Below are 19,918 nucleotides of genomic sequence, written 5' to 3' on the forward strand. Positions count from 1 at the left end.
TGCGGAAGATGCTTGTTGGATATTACACGGTCACTTGGCACTTTCTGTTGATTGGTGTGAACGTTGAGGGCTGGCATGTTATTAAATGTCATTTCTGATGGAACTTCCTTTCCCAGCTGGATTATAAAGTCCTCAAAGGAGGAAAGCAAGTCTTATTCTTCTCTAAGCCCTCATACCTTCTATCCCAGCCTGATGCAGCTGGCAGACTACTCAAACCACACAAACTGGGCCAGTAAAGAACTTGCATTAAAAGAATTTAGAGCTTACGAGGAAAATTATTCAAATGTAGTCTTGGAATCATAAAATCTTGACCTTGTAAAGCATGCAAATCTTTACTTCACTATCCAAAACTCAGCTACCTGTGGACTCACCTTTTCATAACCTGGCTGAGCATGAAGGACTCTGAGCTACAAAGATGATGTCAACTGAAAAATTACTTGTATTAAACCCAAAGCCCCTTGTAGCCTAAAAAATTCTTTGTTACTTCCTTGGAAGTATAAGCTTAAGCTTGGTTCTATTCAAAATAGTAAAAAAAATTTTGAAACAAAGAACAGAATACATAATCCAACAATATTTTATTGTCAATATCAGAGAAGAAGTTCAACAATAAGCCCTGAAGCAAGAAGCATCTATGTACAATGAATGGTGAGGAAGGGATGAGGGAAGGAGAGCCAGGGGACCCGCAGTACATGCATCCTTCTGGGAGGAAATCCAAACATGAGTCTGTGGTGTAGACGACTCTGCAGAGCTACTTTACCAATCACGACTCCTGTAAGTTACAAACTTTCCATCTGAGATGAGGGAACCCATAGACTAAAACACAGGCACAGGCGCCGTGAACACGCTTAGCGCTTCACTCACGGCACCCCTAGGATTCAGCTCCTTTCCTTCCCCTGTCATATTAGAGAAACTCCTGCTTTTATTGGCTATGGTGAAAATCCCTGGTATAAGGTATCCAAAATCCTTGAGCGTTACCCAGAAGCCCCTGCTTGGTGAGTGGCCAGGGGCCATCTACCAAATATAAAAGTCAGTGGGGAATATCACACTGCCACTATGATAATTCTAAAATTCTTCACCCAACATGCCCAAACCTAATTAAATTCTGCCAAGTGTTTTCCTAATGGCACACTTGCTTGTTAGCAAAATTTAACCACTTATTTGTCCATTTTGTATGAACAGTCTCCACTTTGTTGCAGAAATATTAAGGCTCTGATTTGCAGGCAACCATGCTATGCCAGACCCTATCAATGAAGTTCCAGAACATATAGTATATGCAACATAGTATCTTTCTAAAAGCTACAGAATTAGGGAGTCTGAGAGATTAAAAATGAAAAGTAAACACGAACCCAGGTTTCATGGGCAAGGGTAACTTTGTGGCTCTCATGTCTGTATTTTCTTTAGACTTTGAGGAAGTAAGAATGCCTAAAATAGTAATACCTCATTGAAGAAAGGCCAAGTTGAAGAAATAAGATTCTCTAGATCTCCCTTATAAGAATTCCTTTATGAGGAAAACTGCATTTCTGCCAGTAACAGGGCAGTTTGACAAATAAGGAATGTGTATTTTTTTTCCACTAAGGTGATCCCTTTACATTAAAAGCATGTCATAGACTTTAACAAGATATTTTTTAAAAAGAAAAGAAACCATAGAAAAAGAAGGCATGTTATAGGAAGGCTACATATGACATGTGTCACTGCTTCCCAACCCAGCAACACTAGTGTGTTTACAAAGCGAACCCTTGCATGCAGCATCTACAGAAAGCTGCCTCCATCCCGTGGGACCTCACTTAGGTTCTGTCACTTAGGGAGAACAGAACTTGCCAAAGAAAACAATGTTCCGAGTCTTGTTGTGCCTGATGAGGTAAATAAATGGGTGGTCAGCATTGAACTCATCCTTGTGTTGTAGGATGCGGGATCCCGGCACCTCGATGGACTCTCCACCATCTTCTGTTATTTCTAGGCACACACTGTGAATCACATTGGAGAGGGCCACACCCTTGGTCTCAGACATTCCGGAGAAATCAGAGGTATTTTCATTAAAGGTCGTTTTCAACCCTAGGTTTTCCAAACTAGCCTTGGGATCTATCACCTTTTCCACCTTAAACTTTGGAAGGGAGAGTTTGACTTTGGCATTTGCCATGGTGCTGGGGTTGGTCCACTGTACCAGGGTCTCTGAGTTGAGTTGTTTTTCAATCTGAAGGACAAAAAGGAAAGAAACTTTAAAAAAAAATTCTTTTCTGATGATACACATTGATGGCTGTTGTGAGTTTGGGAGCCAAAGGAAGGGTCCATCAAAGATGATATGAGACATCTGACTTTGCTGGCTCTGAAATTTGTCTGAAGTTTGGTTTCTTGTTGCTCTGGGATTGAGCCTTGAACTCAGGACTCTCATTTGGCTTTTGCACTCATGGCTGAAGTTCTACCATTTGAACCACACCTCCACTTCCAGCATTTTGCAGGTTAATGAGAGATAAGAACTTCTTGAACTTTTTTTGCCTGGGCTGGATTCAAACTGCACTCCTCAGATCTCAGTGACCTGGGTAGCTAGGGTTACAGGCGTGGTCACCAGCACCTTGCTCTTCTCCGCTTGTGCTGTTGTTGTTATTGTTGTGATTTTAATATGGGAACTTGGACTATCTCTGAGTCATTCATTAAGATCGTGGGTGAACACAGTCATTTCAATCCATTTGAAAAAACTGAGCGCTATGCAAAGAATCATAAAATGGCTTATTCAAAAGTGGAGGCACACTTTAAGAGAGCGCCAGCTGTGGGCCAAGAAGCTAAGAGCACAAGGGACTGACTGCAATCCCCCGTACCAGTAAAAATAAATAAATAAATAAGTAGCTTAATCATAAAATTCTGCAGGGATCAAATCTTCAGTTGCCCCTTACTCTCTTCGACCTCACCAGTGATGCAAGCAGAATGCCAAGCCACAGAAAATGGCAGCATCCCCACTGCCACCGTCAGAGCAGCACTGTCTTACACGGCTCAGGGTGCAGAGTGAGAGAAAACAGCTCTCCACGTCCACAGGAGAGCACTCTGCTAGGGACTGAACTGTGTCTCTCTGTGTGTACACTGAGGTTCCGGTAGAAACACCTCAGAATGGAACATTATGTGCATCTAGGGTCAAGTACAGGTGTAATGACTTAAGATGAGGCCACAGGGATGAGCACTAATCTAATACGAACTGGAGTTCCAACCTAAAACGGGAATTTGGGACACAGCGACAGGAAAGCCATGTGGAAACAAAGGCACAGATCAGGGTGAAGTGTCTATCAGCCAAAGAACTCTACCAGAATGCCAGCAAACCAGCAAGAGCCAGGAAGGCCTGGGTGAACTCTCCCTCACACTCTTCAGAAAGAACCAAACTTGCTGCGTATGTGTGCTGGTTAACCATGAAGAAATGAAGGTCCTCACTTCAGTGCTTCAGTCTACAGTATTTTCTTAAGGAAGCCATCACAAAACGATAAAATATTATTCTTAACTATTCTATCCTGAGAATCCAAAAATGATTTTATTTAGATCAACGTTTTCAGAAGAGAAGCAATCACTGTTATGAGGGGATTTTAAGTAAGGAAGGAAGAAATCTCAGAAAGCTTAAGAAAGAGACAGAACAATACATCAAACCAAGAATGAAGACCGAGGTTATTATTCAGCTAAGAAAGTGGTGAATACAACACAGTGGTAACTGAAGAAACAGGAAGATTGGGATCAAGTTAGGCTGCCTCTAGAAAGGCAGGGGTAATTAAGGCCTGACCAGAAATACAGCACAGAGAAGAGGCTTCAGCAGCTGGCCAGAAGCTGACAGTGCTGAGGAAAGACTAAAACTCACCCACAGGCAGTTTGAACAGCTACTTTTATTTAAATCCTATGCTGTATTTTTATTGTGCTGGTCCTGGGGCTTGAACTCAGAGCTTGGGAACTGTCCCTGAGCTTTTCTGCTCAAAACTAGTACTCTACTACTTTGAGCCATGGGGCCATTTTTGGCATTTTGGTAGAGCTGGAGATAAGAGCCTAATAGACTTTCCAAGCCTGGCTGGATTTGAATTGCAATCCTCAGATCTCAGGCTCCTGAAGAGGTAGGAGTACAGATTTGAGCCACCAATGACTGGCTTAAACCCATGGCATATATATATATATATACATATATGTGTGTGTGTGTGTGTGTGTGTGTGTGTGTGTGTGTGTGTGTGCAATAATGTGCAACACAGAGGGAGCCCCATGGAAACCTGTAAACTTGTTTAATAATAATGCATCAGTACTAGCTCATCAATTACAAACCACGAAACACACTAAGGCAACCTGCTAGTAACAGAAGAAGCTGGAGGGCTGGAGGAGGAAAAAGCTCACATGAACTATTAATGGCTCACTCTTCTGACAACCTAAAATTGCTGTCGTTGAAGGGGAAAAATACCGACTAACTTAAAACATCAGGAACTTGTGTTCTCCAGAGTGGCCAATGCTGAGGTGAGGACAGAGCCTGGCCCACAGTTGAGAACACGAACAGTTCTATGACAGAGAACCAATTATCTTTCCCTCTCTGTCTCCTTTCCCTCCGTTGTAAGTAAGCAGAGGCCATAGTTTCTAACACTCTGGTGAGAAGTAAAGGGGATAAGGAAGTGGAGACTTCAACCCCACTCTGGTGCCTTGTGAGTGCCAGTGCTCCCCTCTCATGGTCCCACCCAGCGGCATCCACACGTTTCTGTGCCTCCTCACCTTCTCCAGGCCCGTGGACTCGTCCTCCACGTCCTTGGGCAGCAGGATGAGCATGCTCAGATGCTTGTTCTGGAAAGGAAGCTCGATGACCTTACAGCCGATGTCATCGATGCTGCCTGTGCAGAACGCGGCCTCCAGGTGCATCATTTCCACTGGCTTCGTGTCTGTCTGTTAATGGAGAGAAGTCTGGATACTTTCATCTTTCAATGCACACATGAATAAATATAGATACGCACGTGCACATATGTACAGGCATGTGCATGTGCACACACACACATTTGCTCTCATGATTTCAGGTCAGTATACTATGACCCATCCTCTGAGACCCACACCTTACTGAAACCACATCCTCAGAGACTGGGAAGTCCCACAGCTTCCTTTGAACACTTATTCATGTACTCTAATAATTCTACCTGCCACACATTGTGGGAACTGTATATAACTTTTATTTGTATATTAAGATATTAAGCTAAGAGAGTATAAAATATAGGCCAAGTTTCAGATAGTCTTTGCAGATGCCTATAATTCCAAGATCCTGGTAGAACTGGTTTGAAGTACTAACCCATTAACATAGCGCTTCCTGAATACATACCTAATACAAAAAATAAGTCAGCGTATGAGCCAAGCAACATCCTTATTACTAGGGAGGCAGATATTAGAAGGATCATGGTTCAAAGCTACTCAAGGCACAAAGAGTCCATCTCCTTGATGGCTAGGTGTGGTGGTGTGAATCTGTCATTGCACTGATATGTCATTCCACTCCTGGATTTGGAGGACTGCTCTTCTGGATCAGTCTCAGACAAAAAAAGTTCACAAGACAACATCCCAACAACAACGACAAAACGGTGGGCACAATGACATGCATTCATCTTCTTAGCTGCAGCAGGAAACGTAAATAGGGAAGATTGAGGTGCCTGCTGGCCCGAGCAAAAAGTGAGACCCTCTTTCAAAGTGAATCAGAGCACCCTTCCGATAAACAAATTTCAAAATTGACATATTTGATGTGCTGCTTTAAAAAATAAATAAAAGGTGAATAACCAAACCAAAAATGGCTAGAGGTGTAGTTGAATCATACTAAGAACTGCATGTGGAAAACTCGAAATCTAAAAAGTCTGTGTGTCCCTAATGATTAATTCCTGTCTCAAGTCATCTTTGAGGAGATGACGGCTGTCACAAGCTAAGCTCAGGAAGTGGGGATGAGCCTCCCGGCTCCCTCCAGAACCCTGGGACATTCAGAGTGGGTAAGCATCAATAACAATGACTCCAGTCCTTTCCCTTTGCAAAGGCACTCTGAAGGCCCACCAGATCTGAACACAGTGTTCAATCACCCTGAGAATCAAACTTGAGGACTGATTGGTCCTTCAGCCAATCCATGTACAGAGCATCTGGGGATGTGCTGGGATGTGGTCAGGATCTGTGGACATGGAAATGTAAAGCACCCACTCCCTGACCTTACAAAACCTGTACTAATGGAGGGTCCAGATCAGCACATATGTTTTGCTGGTAAAAGTACATATGAGAGATGAGTAAATACACATGAAAATTCTAGGGTGAAGAGAAAAAGGGAGTGATGAGAGCCAGTCCAGCTGACCCAGCTGTATCTGGCAAAGCCTTTCTCCTAGGTTCTGTCTAGCATTAAGAAGGTGTTAATACATTTGGCAAAAAAAAAAACACCTGACTGATGACAGATAGCTGAAAGTTAGAACTGATACACAGAGCTATGAGGTAAAATCAGATATGTTAATAAGGATAATGATAATAATAACTTATTATTATTATTATTAATAATAATAGAAGTCAACTGCCCAGTCTCGGTTCTTTGGTTTCATCTCAAAGACAGATGTTTTCTGTTTGTTGTTTTAGATATATCCCCTCGATCAGACTGCCCTGAAAAACTATTATGAAGAACTTCATGATGCAGATAAGGAAATGTATACTGCTTTCTTCACAGATAAGAAGCTCCTTAAAGGTGACAGGTTAAAGTAGTAAAATCACCAAACCAGGCTGTGAACATAACTCAGTAATAAAGGAAAAAGAATATTAGGAGAAACTTGAACTTTGCATTCCACTCAACAGGTGATTTCATCCACATGTGATAAAATGAGATCACGGAGAATTTTGGGAATCAGGAAAGATTTTGTGATTCAGGAAAGATTCCTGAATATTTGGAATTTCTGAGAGTAAGGTCCACTGACTTGTTTTTGTTTCTTTTCCTTCCTTGCTAGAGTTCCCTGTGTCCTCCTTTGCTTCACATGTGTGAATTCCTGAACACACACAGACACACACACACACACACACACACACACACACACACACACACACACACCATGCCCCTCCCATCCCATTACATTACGTTTCTAAGCTCTACCTACTACTTTCTATAGCAACATAACATACCTTGCTGACTCTAAAAGGGCATTCTTTGGTTTCTGATTCTGGAAATTTCTTCATCCACTTTCCAACAAAGTAGGCAGCATTAACCACTAGGATTTTGGTCTGGTCATTTACACTGTTGTCAGACAAAATGTTTTCAAAGTGACCTGCAGATGAGTTTTAGAGAATCACACATAGCAGAGTTTTTCTTCTAAATGGACTTCAGATGTACACCTGTAATTCTGCTGCATGCCATGAATGTAAGGCCTGGTGGCTGAGGCCCTCAAATTTCGGGAAGTCTTTTCTCTCCCTCTGCCTGGTCACACCTGATGTAGCAGAGACAAAAGTGCCTCCTACTCCCGAGGGGGAAATACTTTACCTCTCACTTCTCACCTGGCCCTGGGCTCTGCTTTTCACATCTATGACCTCACTTGTCTCCCACTGGTCCTATAAGCAAAGTTCATTATCTCCTAATTTGTTTTATTTTCTATGTTTACTTTTGCCTAAGAGTCTTTGTTCTTTTTTGCTAGTAAAATTGGTGTAACTTTTGAAGCAGCTTCAAATACCATCAAGTTAATATCATCAATCCTGCCCTTTCCATTCTGGAAAACTAGTTTTGTGATTTGCTCAGAGCAAATCCTTCTGGACCTGATCCCCTACAGGGGCATGTTGCAGCTAGTGAGAGAACGTGGTAAGGTTCACTAAAACTGGAGGACCTGCAATTTCTGCCAAGGAATGAGATAACACCAGAAATGCCCAGAAACGGAGGTTGCTGACAGGCCTCAGTAAGCTAGAATTTACTTGTGTGCTATTAAATTCCAAGGAATTCTCTGGATGCTTAAGTTTAGAAAAAGGATTCATGGGAATGAGAGACCTGTAGACTTAGGCTATTAGAGCAGAGCAAATAAAGGTACTTGCCATCTGTGAGTTCCTTAATGGAGCTGTTGATCTGACTTTTTGTTTCATCCAGTTTATCTTTAAAGTCTACAGTTTCCAATTCTTTTGCATATGGCCTTTTTGTAGAGCTGATAAACTCCTGAAAAACATTCACTCATAAAGTCACAAAGTATGCAATTATAACTTGAGTTTTAATTTCAAAAACATTCAAAATAGCAGAAATGTACACTAAAAGAGAACTATGACAAGAAAGCAATTGCCCTCACTAAAATAAACAAATATTCTATAGACCTTTGATACTCAAAGAATGGCCCAAGAGTCAGGAGCCATGGAGTCACCTGGAACCTTGTTAAAAAAGAAGATTTTCAGGTACCACCCTAGACCGACTGAGTCAGACAGCTCACATGTTTTGGCTGCATGTAAAAGTTTAAAGTACAGTGATATGGAAAACACAGTAATGTCTCTACATGTAATAATGCTGGCTTAAAATGCAAAACCCCACAACCAATCTTGGTTTAAGAGATCCAAGAGTAAGTATTTGTCCTTTAAACAAAAATCCAGGTAGCTTGAATATAGATGGCCTCTCTCAGACTACACTTGTTTTATACTGTTAACCAGTAAATCTGCAGCTGCTATATATCATCAAAAGTAGTGGAAAGAAACAGGGGAAGACAGTCTAATGGGGTTGAAATAATTCCAAATGTTGAAATGAAAGTTCAGTGAAACAATAGGATTTGAGAGTCATGTCACTTCACTCCTAAACATAGGGATACACAGTCTTAGCCAATTGACTTAGCTTCAGTTAACTGCAGCCCAGTCTTAGGGCTGACTGCTACCATTGGTTGAGATAAGCACAAAGAATATTAGAAGGCCTCATTGAGATGAAGACTTCCATTCCTCACTTCAGCTACTGGTAATTTACTAGATATCTCTGCAAACGCCCCCTGGGAGTCTTTAGCATTCCTCCATTTCTGTTCTCAACTCATGTCTCAATTTTGTTTAATTTCCCAGATGATGGTTGGAACAAAAACAGTCGTGTATGTTCAAGTCACCAAGAGAAAAAGAAACTTATGAAAATAGTAACTTATGTTCTCAAAAAATCTCAACTGAAAAACAAATGTCTAAAGTTGAGATTGCATGGCAAAATATTCGGCTTATTAGTCTAGCTTTTGGATTTGGGAAACTAGAAATTCTAGTCATTATTTTTTGTGACAGTACTGGGGCTTAGACTCTTGCTTTTTTTTTTATTCAAAGCTGTAGGTCTATAACTTGAACCAAGTGGCTTTAATTTTGCTGTTTAAAGATGAAAAGTTGCATTCTGAGCCATTTACAAGCCTTGTCTATAGGAATACCTTTATTAGACAGTTGGTCATTGTACTCTCTAGAAGAAAGCAGGATTTCTGATGGTTTAAGAGGGTAAATGGAAGCCTATGAACTTCTCTGTACTTTGAACTAGATAACAGGAACTGTGGTTGCGTCCCACTGCATTCACCTCTCACTTGAACTCATTATTTCAATAATATACAAATACAAATTGTCTATAAATATCCTAGAAATGAATTCCACTGACAAAGTTGTAGGTCTAGCAGTATGCGCTGCCACACATGGAAAAAAGCTAAATCCTGCTGATTGCTTTATATAACTTACTGTAGAAGGATTCAGCGATTTGTCCACGTAGAGACGCTTGATTAGTTTCAAAGAGTAAAAGGAACTCAGTTTATTTACATCTGAGGTGACTGTTTGAAATCCAAAGGGCACATCTTTGACATTTTCAAAATGAAGGACCTGTGAAGAGAAAAATGAAGTGCATTGTGGTAATGCCTTGCCTCTTCCAGCAGAGGTGAATGCAGGGCCCGCCATCTCTCCTGCCCAGGCATTCTCACAACATGGGCTGTTTCCCTGAATAACTCTGTTTTGAAGACTGTCCTGGGTACAGTAGATTGGCCAGCCATACCTATGGCCTACTAGATTCCTATAGCAGTCGTCCTACTGTTTGGGACAACCAAAAATGTTTCCAGGGTGAAGAAAGGAGAACAAAACTGCCCTCGACACGGGCCCTGCCTACAGAGTCTAATAAATGCATCCACAGCAAAGCATAAGTGCTTACCTGCCCGATTTCAGTGGCTGTGTCACCTTTGGCGCCTACTTGAGCAAGTGACAGAGAGGTAGACAGACAGATTGGAGAGAAGAGGACATTGCCCCGTGGCTCCTTTTCACACAATTGTTTGAACAGGTCAACAGCAAAAGCAGAATTCGCCAGTCTCAAGGCATCCATGGCAGGCCTGGAACCACAGACAGGAGAGGTCTATTTCTAATGTGTAGGGCAAGTGATACCAACTGTGCACTGCCAACACATTAAGAATTCTTTCTCAGCAAAAGTAAGGATCTTGGGTACAAGAAGGGAAGGGAGTTCGGGTAAATTCAAGAAGAAATTTCTGGACAAACATCCTAAGGCATCTTAAGAACTTCTGTGTGGGTTGCCTTACCCGGAATCATCACCACCTAGAATCGATGGCCTGGATCCCATCCTTCATGCCTCTTCCTCAACATCCAGGGCAGCAGACTGTGCTAAGCAACATTTCTGTGATTGTATGTGCTGGCAGCTCATACCTATCATCTTAGCTATCAAGCAGCAGAGACTGAGAGAATTGCGATTCACGAGCACTCTGGGCCAAAAGTTTTCTAAGTCCATCTCAACCAGTAGTTGGACGTGATGGCATATACTTGTCATCCCAGCCACGTCGGAGACAGAGATTGGGAGGACCGAGGGTCCGGTTCAGTTCCATCAGAAAAGTCCACAAGACCCCATCCCAATTGTTAAAGCTGAGTGTGGTACATCCCAGGATAGCTGCCATCCCAGCTGATGGGAAATAAACAGGAAGATCTCGGTTCAGGCCAACCTGGGCAAAATGTGATACCCTATCCCAAACATAACCAGAGCAAAGCAAAGGGATAGCTCAAGCAGAAGAGTGCCTGCTTAGCAAGCTGAAAAGCCTGAGCTCAAAGCCTAGTAGTACCACCACCAAAAACCAATCAAATAAATAAATAAAAACCTTGAGACAATATTCAATGAGACTTCTAGTTAAATCATACAAGATAGACATTTTTATAGACCATTCGTGGTTAAATTAGATCTATTTTGGGTGGTTTAATTTAGGATTTATTAAGTATTATAAAATGAATTATGTCCTCTAAAAAGACAAGCTGCTATCCTAATCCCCAGTACTTGTGAATGGGACTTTATTTGAAGTTAGGGTCTCTGCAGCTTTAATTAGTTGATATGAGGTCATAGAGTTTGGTGGGCCCTGGGAGGGAAGGAAGGGAGGAAAAGAGGGAAGGAGGGAGGGGAGAAGGGGAGTAAGGGAGGGGAAAAGATAAAGAGGGAAGAAGGAGAAAGGAGGATAGGGAAGGAAAGGGGAGAAAAAGGGAAGAGAAGGGAGGGAGGGGAGAAAAGAAAAGGGGAGAGAAAGAGGGAAGGAAGAGAGAATAGGAGAGCAGAAGGAGCAATGAGAGGGCATTGGAGAAGAAAGGAAAGGATGGGAGGGGAGGAACCCATTAAAATTGGTTTAATAAGGGAAAAGGGACAAGAAAGAGCAACAGAGGGGGTGATTTTGATCAAAGTCTATTCTATGTATGTATGGAAATATTGCAATGAATCTCTTTTGTCCAATTAATATATGCTAATAATAAAGAAATGCCTCACGGCAGGTTGGAGGAATGTATATACAAGACTTTCAGGAAAAGAGGTCTGGCTCACAAGTTTACTAGCAGGAAACTTACTGTTGATAATACTGAGTTAGTTACCAAATGGCTAAGCCTATACCAGAAAACTTTCCAACTTTTCAATACTTCTACAGCAGGAGGCCTAATCAGGCTAACAATAAGTGATTTACCAAGTACAGGCAATACTCCTCAACATATATGCATGTGTGTGTGTGTGTGTGTGTGTGTGTGTGTGTGTGTGTGTGTGTGCATCCTAGAAAAAGAAAACTTAGAATCATTGTTGCATAGTTGGCAGCAAACTACAGAGTGGTTTCTTGTGTTTAGAAAAATCATGTTTGAGTTCATGGATTCATCTGCTGAGGTTATTTGACTGCCAACAACTAGAAATGAATGCAGAAAGAGGACCAAAGGCTAAGGAAATGCTCGTTTCATTATAGTATTTTGGGATTAGTTTAGCCAAGATGATTCTGTGAATACAAGCATTTAACACACCTCATTACACAACAGATTAATACAGGGTTGCAATGTGAGGCTTAGATCCAGGTGCCTGCTGGAGAAGGTAAAGCAGTGCACACCTGACAGCTGGGAGGCTTTCTCACCGTCCGCCCCTCCCTTCCAGACAGTCCTCTCCCCTCCCCTACCACCCCCTTGCATGGCAGTCCTCAGTACAAGAGTTCAGACTCATCTGCCTTCTCATCTAAGTCTGCACTGACTCTTGTCTCAGAAATTCTCCTAGGTGGGGAAAGACATGCAACGCTCAATAACTGAAGTACACACAAGCTGCAACCCAATGTTTGATGCTAAACTAAAAGTATCAAAGAAGGGCCACACAGGGAGAAAGAACGTTGGAGTACGAAACAATCACTGATTTTAAAAATCAGCTATGCACAATCCAGATGCCCTACTGCAGATGAATGGATGCAGAAAATGTGGTGTGTCTATATATATATACATATATATATTTATATATATACATATATGTATGTATATATATATATATACAATGGAATTCTACATAGCCAACAGACAAGATAAAATGGTGACATTCGCAGGGAAGTGGATGAATCTAGAGAGAATCATGTTGAGTGAGCAAATCAAGACCAAAGGAACAAAAGGTGCATGGTCTCCTTAATATGTGGCTATTAGATCCAAACAGCACAAGAATGAGGACTCAATATTTGCATACCCAATGCTATGGACATTGTACAGGAAATATAAATACAACTACATAGACATAAAACCCTATGACTCTATAGACATAATGTTTTATTACATACATTAATATGTATCTATGATATACAAACCCTTAGCCTAATTTTGATTATGTTCTAAAAATTAAGTGCCAGTGATTGTATATTGCGATTCCCTTCTTGAATATTTGTTTGTTAAACATATCATTTGAAATATGCTGTAAAAATCAATGTTAATAAATTCTTTAATAAAAAGGGGGTGAATTAACAGCCTCTTAACTAAAGTGAACTTTTTGATACAGAAACAAAAAGAATATTACGTGTGCCTTGCCTTAAGTGAAAAGATTACGAGCTTTATCCCATGAAATAAATTAGATAACACTAATGATTAAAGACTATTCTATTCTATTGATAACTCGGATATTAGGGAGGATGATATAAAATGAGTGAGAGAATATAGATTTATTGCAGAGGCAAAATAATGTAATATCTTAATAAAAACAAAATGAATGCTAAAAAAATCAAATATGCATGGAAAAATCTTCTCTGGTACTCTGGAATCACCATCAAGTAAACTAAAAGCACTGGTGTGAGGTATCTCAAAAGATGACATCGACCCCATCCAATTGCCACCTCCATGTATTGCAAGACATCCAAGCATTTAAACAAATCCCAGCAGTGCCAACCATAGATGCCCAGGGACCAATATCAAGTTCCTGCATAGACCATTTTGCATGAGTAAATGCTATAAAATTGAGAGATAGAAATTCTCTCATGCAGTAAGTCTACACATCTAACGTCCTATTTTCATCAAATATAGAATGACTAAAGTCACTGCAAAGTTGTCCAATTTATTATCACTTGGGTACAGAGATGTCTCCTTTCAATGTTCACGAAAATCCTGTAATGAGTTTTAACAAAGGTATTCTTGATTTTAACTCTAACATGGGAACCACCATAGAATTCAACATCACTGAAAGGTGTAAAATGAATTTTCCTTCAAACGAGGGAAATGTGAGATGCAAGTTGAAGTAATAACACAAAAAGGTCATTTTTAAGAACACATAAAATATCATAAATTATGCAAAACCAGATTAAATGACTTGCAAATTGTTTTTGCAAAGGTGTGGTAAAATCATACACCTTTCAAGCCTGGCAATATCTTGCCCTGGGATCTAGTCCAGCCCCACCTCTTCATTTTGCAAATGAGTAAAATGGATGCTGGGAAGAGATTCTCCCAGGCCACCCACACAGGGAGTAAGAGTGGCAAAACCAGACCCAGAATCCACTCTTCCAGCTGCTAGCCTGGCACTTTCCCTCCCACCTTGTTTGGCAGGAAGTGTATCTTTATCAGCATTTGTTTTTACTAACATGTCTCAAGTTCCCCCAAACTCCCAAAGACTTCGTGTGTGTGTGTGTGTGTGTGTGTGTGTGTGTGTGTGTGTGTGTTTTAATGTGGCTTGTTGCTTTTGTTTATATCAATATTGAAATATTACCCTGTAACTGTCCTACTTGTGGGAACTCTGGTTCTCAAGTTGTGTGCTGTTCATATTTTCTGAATCCTTGCTCAAGGCACTGAAGTAAGCAAGCATTAAGAAATCAAACATGGACAAAGCACAGCTCCTCCCTCTGTTGAGCGACCAGCAGATGGTGTAATCAGGATGATGCCTGTTTTGATAACGTTACCTAGGGAACCCTAAAGAGCATCTAAGCCATACTGGAAATCTCAGTTACATCTCCTCAGAGACACTAACATGAGTCCTGGAGGATGCGTAAGACTTAAGTCATGCAAAACAAATGTGAGCCAGAGAGAGCTGATATGATTCAAAGGTTGCATTGGCCCCAATGAATGGAGAAACTATCTCTATTAGAGTGGGTGGGAAGGGCTCATTTCTCTGGACTTACCACTTGTTGCTGTCACAAGTCTGTGCACATCCTTTCCTCATTCCTTAAAAACCAACTCTTTCCTGTGTCCCTAACATGTCTCCCGTAACAGATGAGGAGATTCAGGTCTTCAGTGAAAATGCCTTGAGAAATCTTGTCTATTGTAATACTTCCAATGCAGTGCCTAAAAGTATAGCCTTTGTGGTTCACTTTCCAACACTAAGAGAAGAAAAGTCAGTACCAGGTAAGGAAAACATGAGATTGTCTAGCTGCTGTGGTATGAAGGAATAAGAGAATTAGATGAGGTGATTGGATAAATATATATGGAAAGTGCTTTGATGTCAGGAAAGTACAATGAAGCCACTAATAATAAGGTTAATTGCTTTAATTTCTGATGGAGAAGGAGCTTCTGCTTTGCTCATGGCTTCTAAAACATTATATTGCTTCTGGTTCCTTAGAAGTCTAACCTTGGCCAGGAATCCAGCCCATTGTTAACTAACAAGTACCAGAAGGGGCCAAGCTGCTGAGAGGGCAAGCACCAGTCAGTCTGTCACACAGAGGGCACTGGAAACCAAAGAGTGAAAGCTGCAGACTCATTTCTGTGAACAGGCCAGTGCTCAGTCAGACTTCCATCTCTCCACCCAGCCAATAAGCCCTCAAACATTAGCATGTCCAAAGAGCACCAGACGCTTCAAACTCACCAAATTCTATTGAACATTCCTCGGAAGAAATTGGGGAGCGAAATGATATTAGGAGAATCCATGGTGACACAGAAACATCTGTACACTGCAAGTTTCAAGACTAGATTCCATTTCAGCAACAAGGCCATTTCACCTGTGTGACTTCATCTCTGTGAGCCTCATCTACAGAATGACAGGGCTGAACAAGAGGAAGCCCAAGAGCCCCTAATTCTGTGAATTCACCAGGGGACAACTGACCAGCCTAGTATGTTTATGTGGACATGGTCAGATGAAGTCATTTAAAAAAAAAAGGAAAGGAAAAGAAAGGAAAGGAAAAAGAAAAGAGAGATGGGAAGAGAAGGGAAAGAGAAAAATAAGAAAAAGTAGAGCCTGTGAGGAAGACTATATGGGATGGCCCACCTTAACAGTCTAAGAATCCGCATTTGAGAAGATCATCTTGCTGAGAATGCATGCTGAAAAATACACACTTCCTATCTAAAATGTGGGAGCCAGATGTGGCTGGGCCCTGATTTGATGCATTAAAATGCCAACAAGTAAAGCAGCAGCCCGTCAACCTCTCAACCCCCGGGTGTCAGCCGGGAAGGTGAGCTGGGCCTGCCGCCCCTCTGGCGGCCTCGCCCCTCGCAGCCCAGCTCCTGAAATCCAGCCGGGTGCTGAGAAGCGGGGCCACCCGCCCTCAAAGCTTGCGGCTGTGCCAGCTCCTGGCAGTCATACCTGCAGACAGCTACAGGACTCTACTCCCCGCATGGGGCTCCCAGCCTGGGCTCTGAAACTGATCGGCATGGGGGAAGAGGGGGGTCGGGGTTTTGAGAACAGGCTACCTTTGAAAATAATCATACTAATAATAAAGTTCCAGCTTGAGCCACCAGCTCCGGCAACTACGACCCGTCCTGGGAGCCCTTCTTTGCTTACCTGGAATTGCAGTTATCCTGGAAAACCGGCAGCGGAGGGAGAAAGCAAGGCGCTCAGAGACCCTTACCTGGCTGTCGAAGCAAAGTGGTGCTGGATGGGAGGAGCAACTGCTCACCTGAGCCCTTCCAGGGGTGACCACGCCCCTCCCGGGTTTGACCACGCCCCTCCCGAGGTATCCACGCCCACCCCGCCTGGCTCCCTGGACTCCTTACTCATGCAGACTGGCAGCCTGGGCGAGGCTCCCGGGGTGACCACGCCCCTCCCGCGGCGGCCACGCCCACCCCGCTGGCTCCCTGGACTCCTTATTCACGCAGACTGGCAGCCTGGGCGAGGCTGAGTGATGATTCAGGCTGCACCTGCGGGCTGTCGGCGGGGCTCCCGGAGCTCCCGAAGGCCTCCGACAGGCTGGGGCAGACAGAACTAACCGCAGCCCTGCCCCGCCAGAAGGGGAAATGGGTGGCACGCACGTGCTGGCAGAAGCTCACTGTGATGTCCGACAGGGCCTGGCTGGCATCACATTTACGACAGAACGGACAGGAAGGACATTGTCTACTGCAGGCGGCAGAGGGATTCCCAGCAGATGGCACAGCCATGCTCTGGCATCTCCTTGTGAAGCCACCTTCGGACAGATTGCAGCTTTCTCACCTTCCTCCAGGGCTTGCTCGGTGGCCCCCTCCCTTCCCGCCCTCTACCTCGCCAGGAAAGCACCTGAAACCGAGCCTGCATTCCTAGTTCACTGATGTGACCCTGCCATCCGCGGTGACTGACAAGTCTCCATGTGACTTAGGTAAAGTCACCTGGGGCCAACCTTCATTCATTTCCCAAAGCCACCCCGGGAGGTGGGCGACCTACTACTTTACAGTACACAGTGAATGCCCCAGACTGTGAGTGACAGCAAGGCTAAACTAGGATTGACTGACAGCTTCCTCTTCTCCCACTCCCCCCCACACACACTCACACACACACACACACACTTACAGGTCTTAGGTATTTTATTACTAATCAGGAGTGAACTCATAAGCTAAATGACTTCATCTCCAAAAGCAGTACTTGGGAGTATCAGTAGAGCAAGTAGAGACGAAATCCAAAAGGGGAAGGGGGATAGGAAATTTCCTTTAAAAAATCCTAAAAATTACTCAGTTTAAAAGGGGGATACCTGGCAGGAAACTAAAATCATGTGACCCAGCTTCTGTGGGGAAAACGTGGGAGTGTGGGTGCAGACACAGTCCTACCTACATTTGCAAACTCTACCACTCACTGCTGGAGAAGTCCTAAACAAGGTGCTTGCTGAATCCCTCTGCCTCCCGCTTTTTAAAAATCTGTAAAATGGGTATCCACACCCAAGAAGAGACAGAGCATAGAAAGTGTGTGGCCTGTGGCACAGGAGCCCCAGGGACCACAGCTCTAACCACTCAGACCCAATCTGTGCAGGAGATCACCCTATGTAGGCCCCAAAGGTGGGTTGTGGTGGTCACACCAAATTCACTGCAATCCATGCAATTATTTATAGGAACGCCTTCATTCTAGCTTCTGCAATGCATCGGCTTTCAGGGACTTGCCCTTAAATCACAGTGTCTAGAACAAGGTCTATTCCCTATGTTTCTGACTGTTTAAAAGTTAGAGGCCTTTTAGTTTGAAACTTTATTTATCGTGTTTTATTGCCGGGGTCATGTATAAAGGGGTTACAGTTACATTCATCAGGTAGTGGGTATATTACTTCTTGATATGCCTTCCCGTGTTTTTGGTAACATAGTAGAACACATACCATTGGCATTTTGGTGTGTGTGTCTGTGTAGATGTGTTTATAAAATCTGTTCAATATGAAAACATGTGTGATGGGACATTGTAGAGCTATTCTGTAAAAAATGCTATTAAAGAGAACACGTGGCCGGGAGTTTGGCCTAGTGGTTAAAGTGCTTGCCTAGCATGCATGAAGACCCGGGTTCGATTCCTCGGTACCACATACATAGAAAAAAGCCGGAAGTGGTGCTGAGGCTCAAGTGGTAGAGCTTTAGCCTTGAGAAAGTCCAAGGACAGTGCTCAGGCCCTGCGCTCAAGCCCAGGACTGGCAAAAAAAAAAAAAAAGAGAGAACACGTGTGCTCACTTGGCAGCACATATACTAAAACTGCAATGATACAGAAATTAGCATGGCCCCTGTGCAAAGGATGACATACAAACTCGTGAAGTATTCCATAGTTTTGTATCTGACTTTGTTACCTGGTATGTTGTATATACATTGTTTATTTGAAATAGGAAAGGAAAGGGGAGGAAACAAGATGATTGGGAGGGGTAGGGGGGAGGGAAGTGGGACAAAAACATGAGAAGGGGTAGCAATGTGTGAGAAGTAATGCATCTATTATTATCTGGCGAATATAACTGCAACCCCTCTATATATTACCCCAACAATAAAAAATAAAAAATAGAGAACATGATTATTTTTATGGACACAATTTTGAACACCAATAAAAAAAGAGACTAAAATATTTTTTAAAAAATAGAGACGGGGGGCCAGGAGTTTGGCCCAGTGGAAGAGTGCTTGCCTAGCATGCACAAAGACCCAGATTCAATTCCTTGGTACCACATACTTAGAAAAAGCCAGAAGTGGTGCTGAGGCTCAAGTGGTAGAGCTCTAGCCTTGAGAAAAATCCAAAGACAGTGCTCAGGCCCTGAGCTTAAGCCCAGGACTGGCAAAAAAAAAAAAAAAAAAATAGATAAGGGCCAGGAGTTTAGCCTAGTGGTAGAATGCTTGCCTAGCATGCACAAGGACCCAGGTTCCATTCCTCAGTACCACATACATAGGGGGAAAAAAAGCCAGAAATGGTGCCATGCTCAAGTGATAGAGCTCTAGCCTTGAGAAAGCCCAAGGACACTGCTCAGGCCCTGAGTTTAAGGCCCAGGACCGGCAAAAAAAAGAAAAAAATAGAGACATCAGGCTGGGAGTTTAGCCTAGTGGTAGAGTGTTTGCCTAGCATATGCAAAGACTGGGGTTTGATTCCTTGGTACCATACATATATAGAAAAAAGCCAGAAATGGTGCTGTGGCTTAAGTGGTAGAGTTCTAGCCTTGAGAAAACCCAAGGACAGTGCTCAGGCCCTGAGTTCAAGGCCCAGGACTGGCAAGAGAGAGAGACAGACAGACAGACAGACAGACAGACAGACAGACAGACATCACTCAATGAAAGATAATGAGGCAGGCTTCATCCTCTCAAAGATCTTACAAAGTACAATAGGAAGATAAGTAAGAGTTTAAGTACTCTATCGCACACCCCAATACTTAAGTTATTTTTAAAATATGGTCTTGCATTTTTGCCCAAGTGGCCTAAGACCGTAGCCCTACTGCATAGCTGAAATCACAGCCTTGTACCACCATATCTTTTTACTGAAACTGGCCTTGAACCATGATCCTCTGATCTCTGCTTCCTAAATAGCTGGGATTATGGGTGTGAGACAGGTATAGTGCCCAGTAAAAACATTCATTTGTTGAACCATCTGTGGAGATAATACTACATGTACCCTTTTTTTAGT

General features: G+C 42.7%; 1 protein-coding gene and 1 non-coding gene across 2 annotated transcripts; one reads left to right on the forward strand and one right to left on the reverse strand.

Annotated features, from left to right (window-relative positions):
- Positions 1 to 618: 618 nt before the first annotated feature.
- On the reverse strand, positions 619 to 16,480 carry Serpinb5 (serpin family B member 5). Its single transcript, XM_090353560.1, has 7 exons — positions 16,394 to 16,480; positions 10,091 to 10,265; positions 9,631 to 9,768; positions 8,005 to 8,122; positions 7,111 to 7,253; positions 4,714 to 4,881; positions 619 to 2,191 (listed from the first exon to the last, which is right to left on the reverse strand). The coding sequence occupies exons 2-7, from the start codon at positions 10,256 to 10,258 to the stop codon at positions 1,799 to 1,801; spliced, it is 1,128 nt and encodes a 375-aa protein (XP_090209686.1). The 5' UTR covers positions 10,259 to 10,265; positions 16,394 to 16,480; the 3' UTR covers positions 619 to 1,798.
- Positions 16,481 to 18,490: 2,010 nt separating this feature from the next.
- On the forward strand, positions 18,491 to 18,594 carry LOC150049601 (U6 spliceosomal RNA). The gene has a single exon (XR_016538916.1). It is a non-coding gene; the product is annotated as a U6 spliceosomal RNA (small nuclear RNA).
- The last annotated feature ends 1,324 nt before the right edge of the window (positions 18,595 to 19,918 follow it).

The sequence above is a fragment of the Megascapheus bottae genome, chromosome 19 (assembly GCF_031878675.1).
Source record: "Megascapheus bottae isolate mThoBot1 chromosome 19, mThoBot2.hap1, whole genome shotgun sequence".
In the NCBI taxonomy this organism is placed as follows: Eukaryota; Metazoa; Chordata; class Mammalia; order Rodentia; family Geomyidae; genus Megascapheus; species Megascapheus bottae.

Bases quoted from the DNA above. Each gene is read 5' to 3' on its own strand.
- Serpinb5 (XM_090353560.1), bottom strand. From the start codon at position 10,258: ATGGATGCCTTGAGACTGGCGAATTCTGCTTTTGCTGTTGACCTGTTC. The intron at 9,769-10,090 runs GTAAGCACTTAT...TTCTCTTCACAG, and splicing joins CAGCCACTGAAATCGGGCAG to GTCCTTCATTTTGAAAATGT. The intron at 8,123-9,630 runs GTAAGTTATATA...AATGTTTTTCAG, and splicing joins AATCGCTGAATCCTTCTACA to GAGTTTATCAGCTCTACAAA.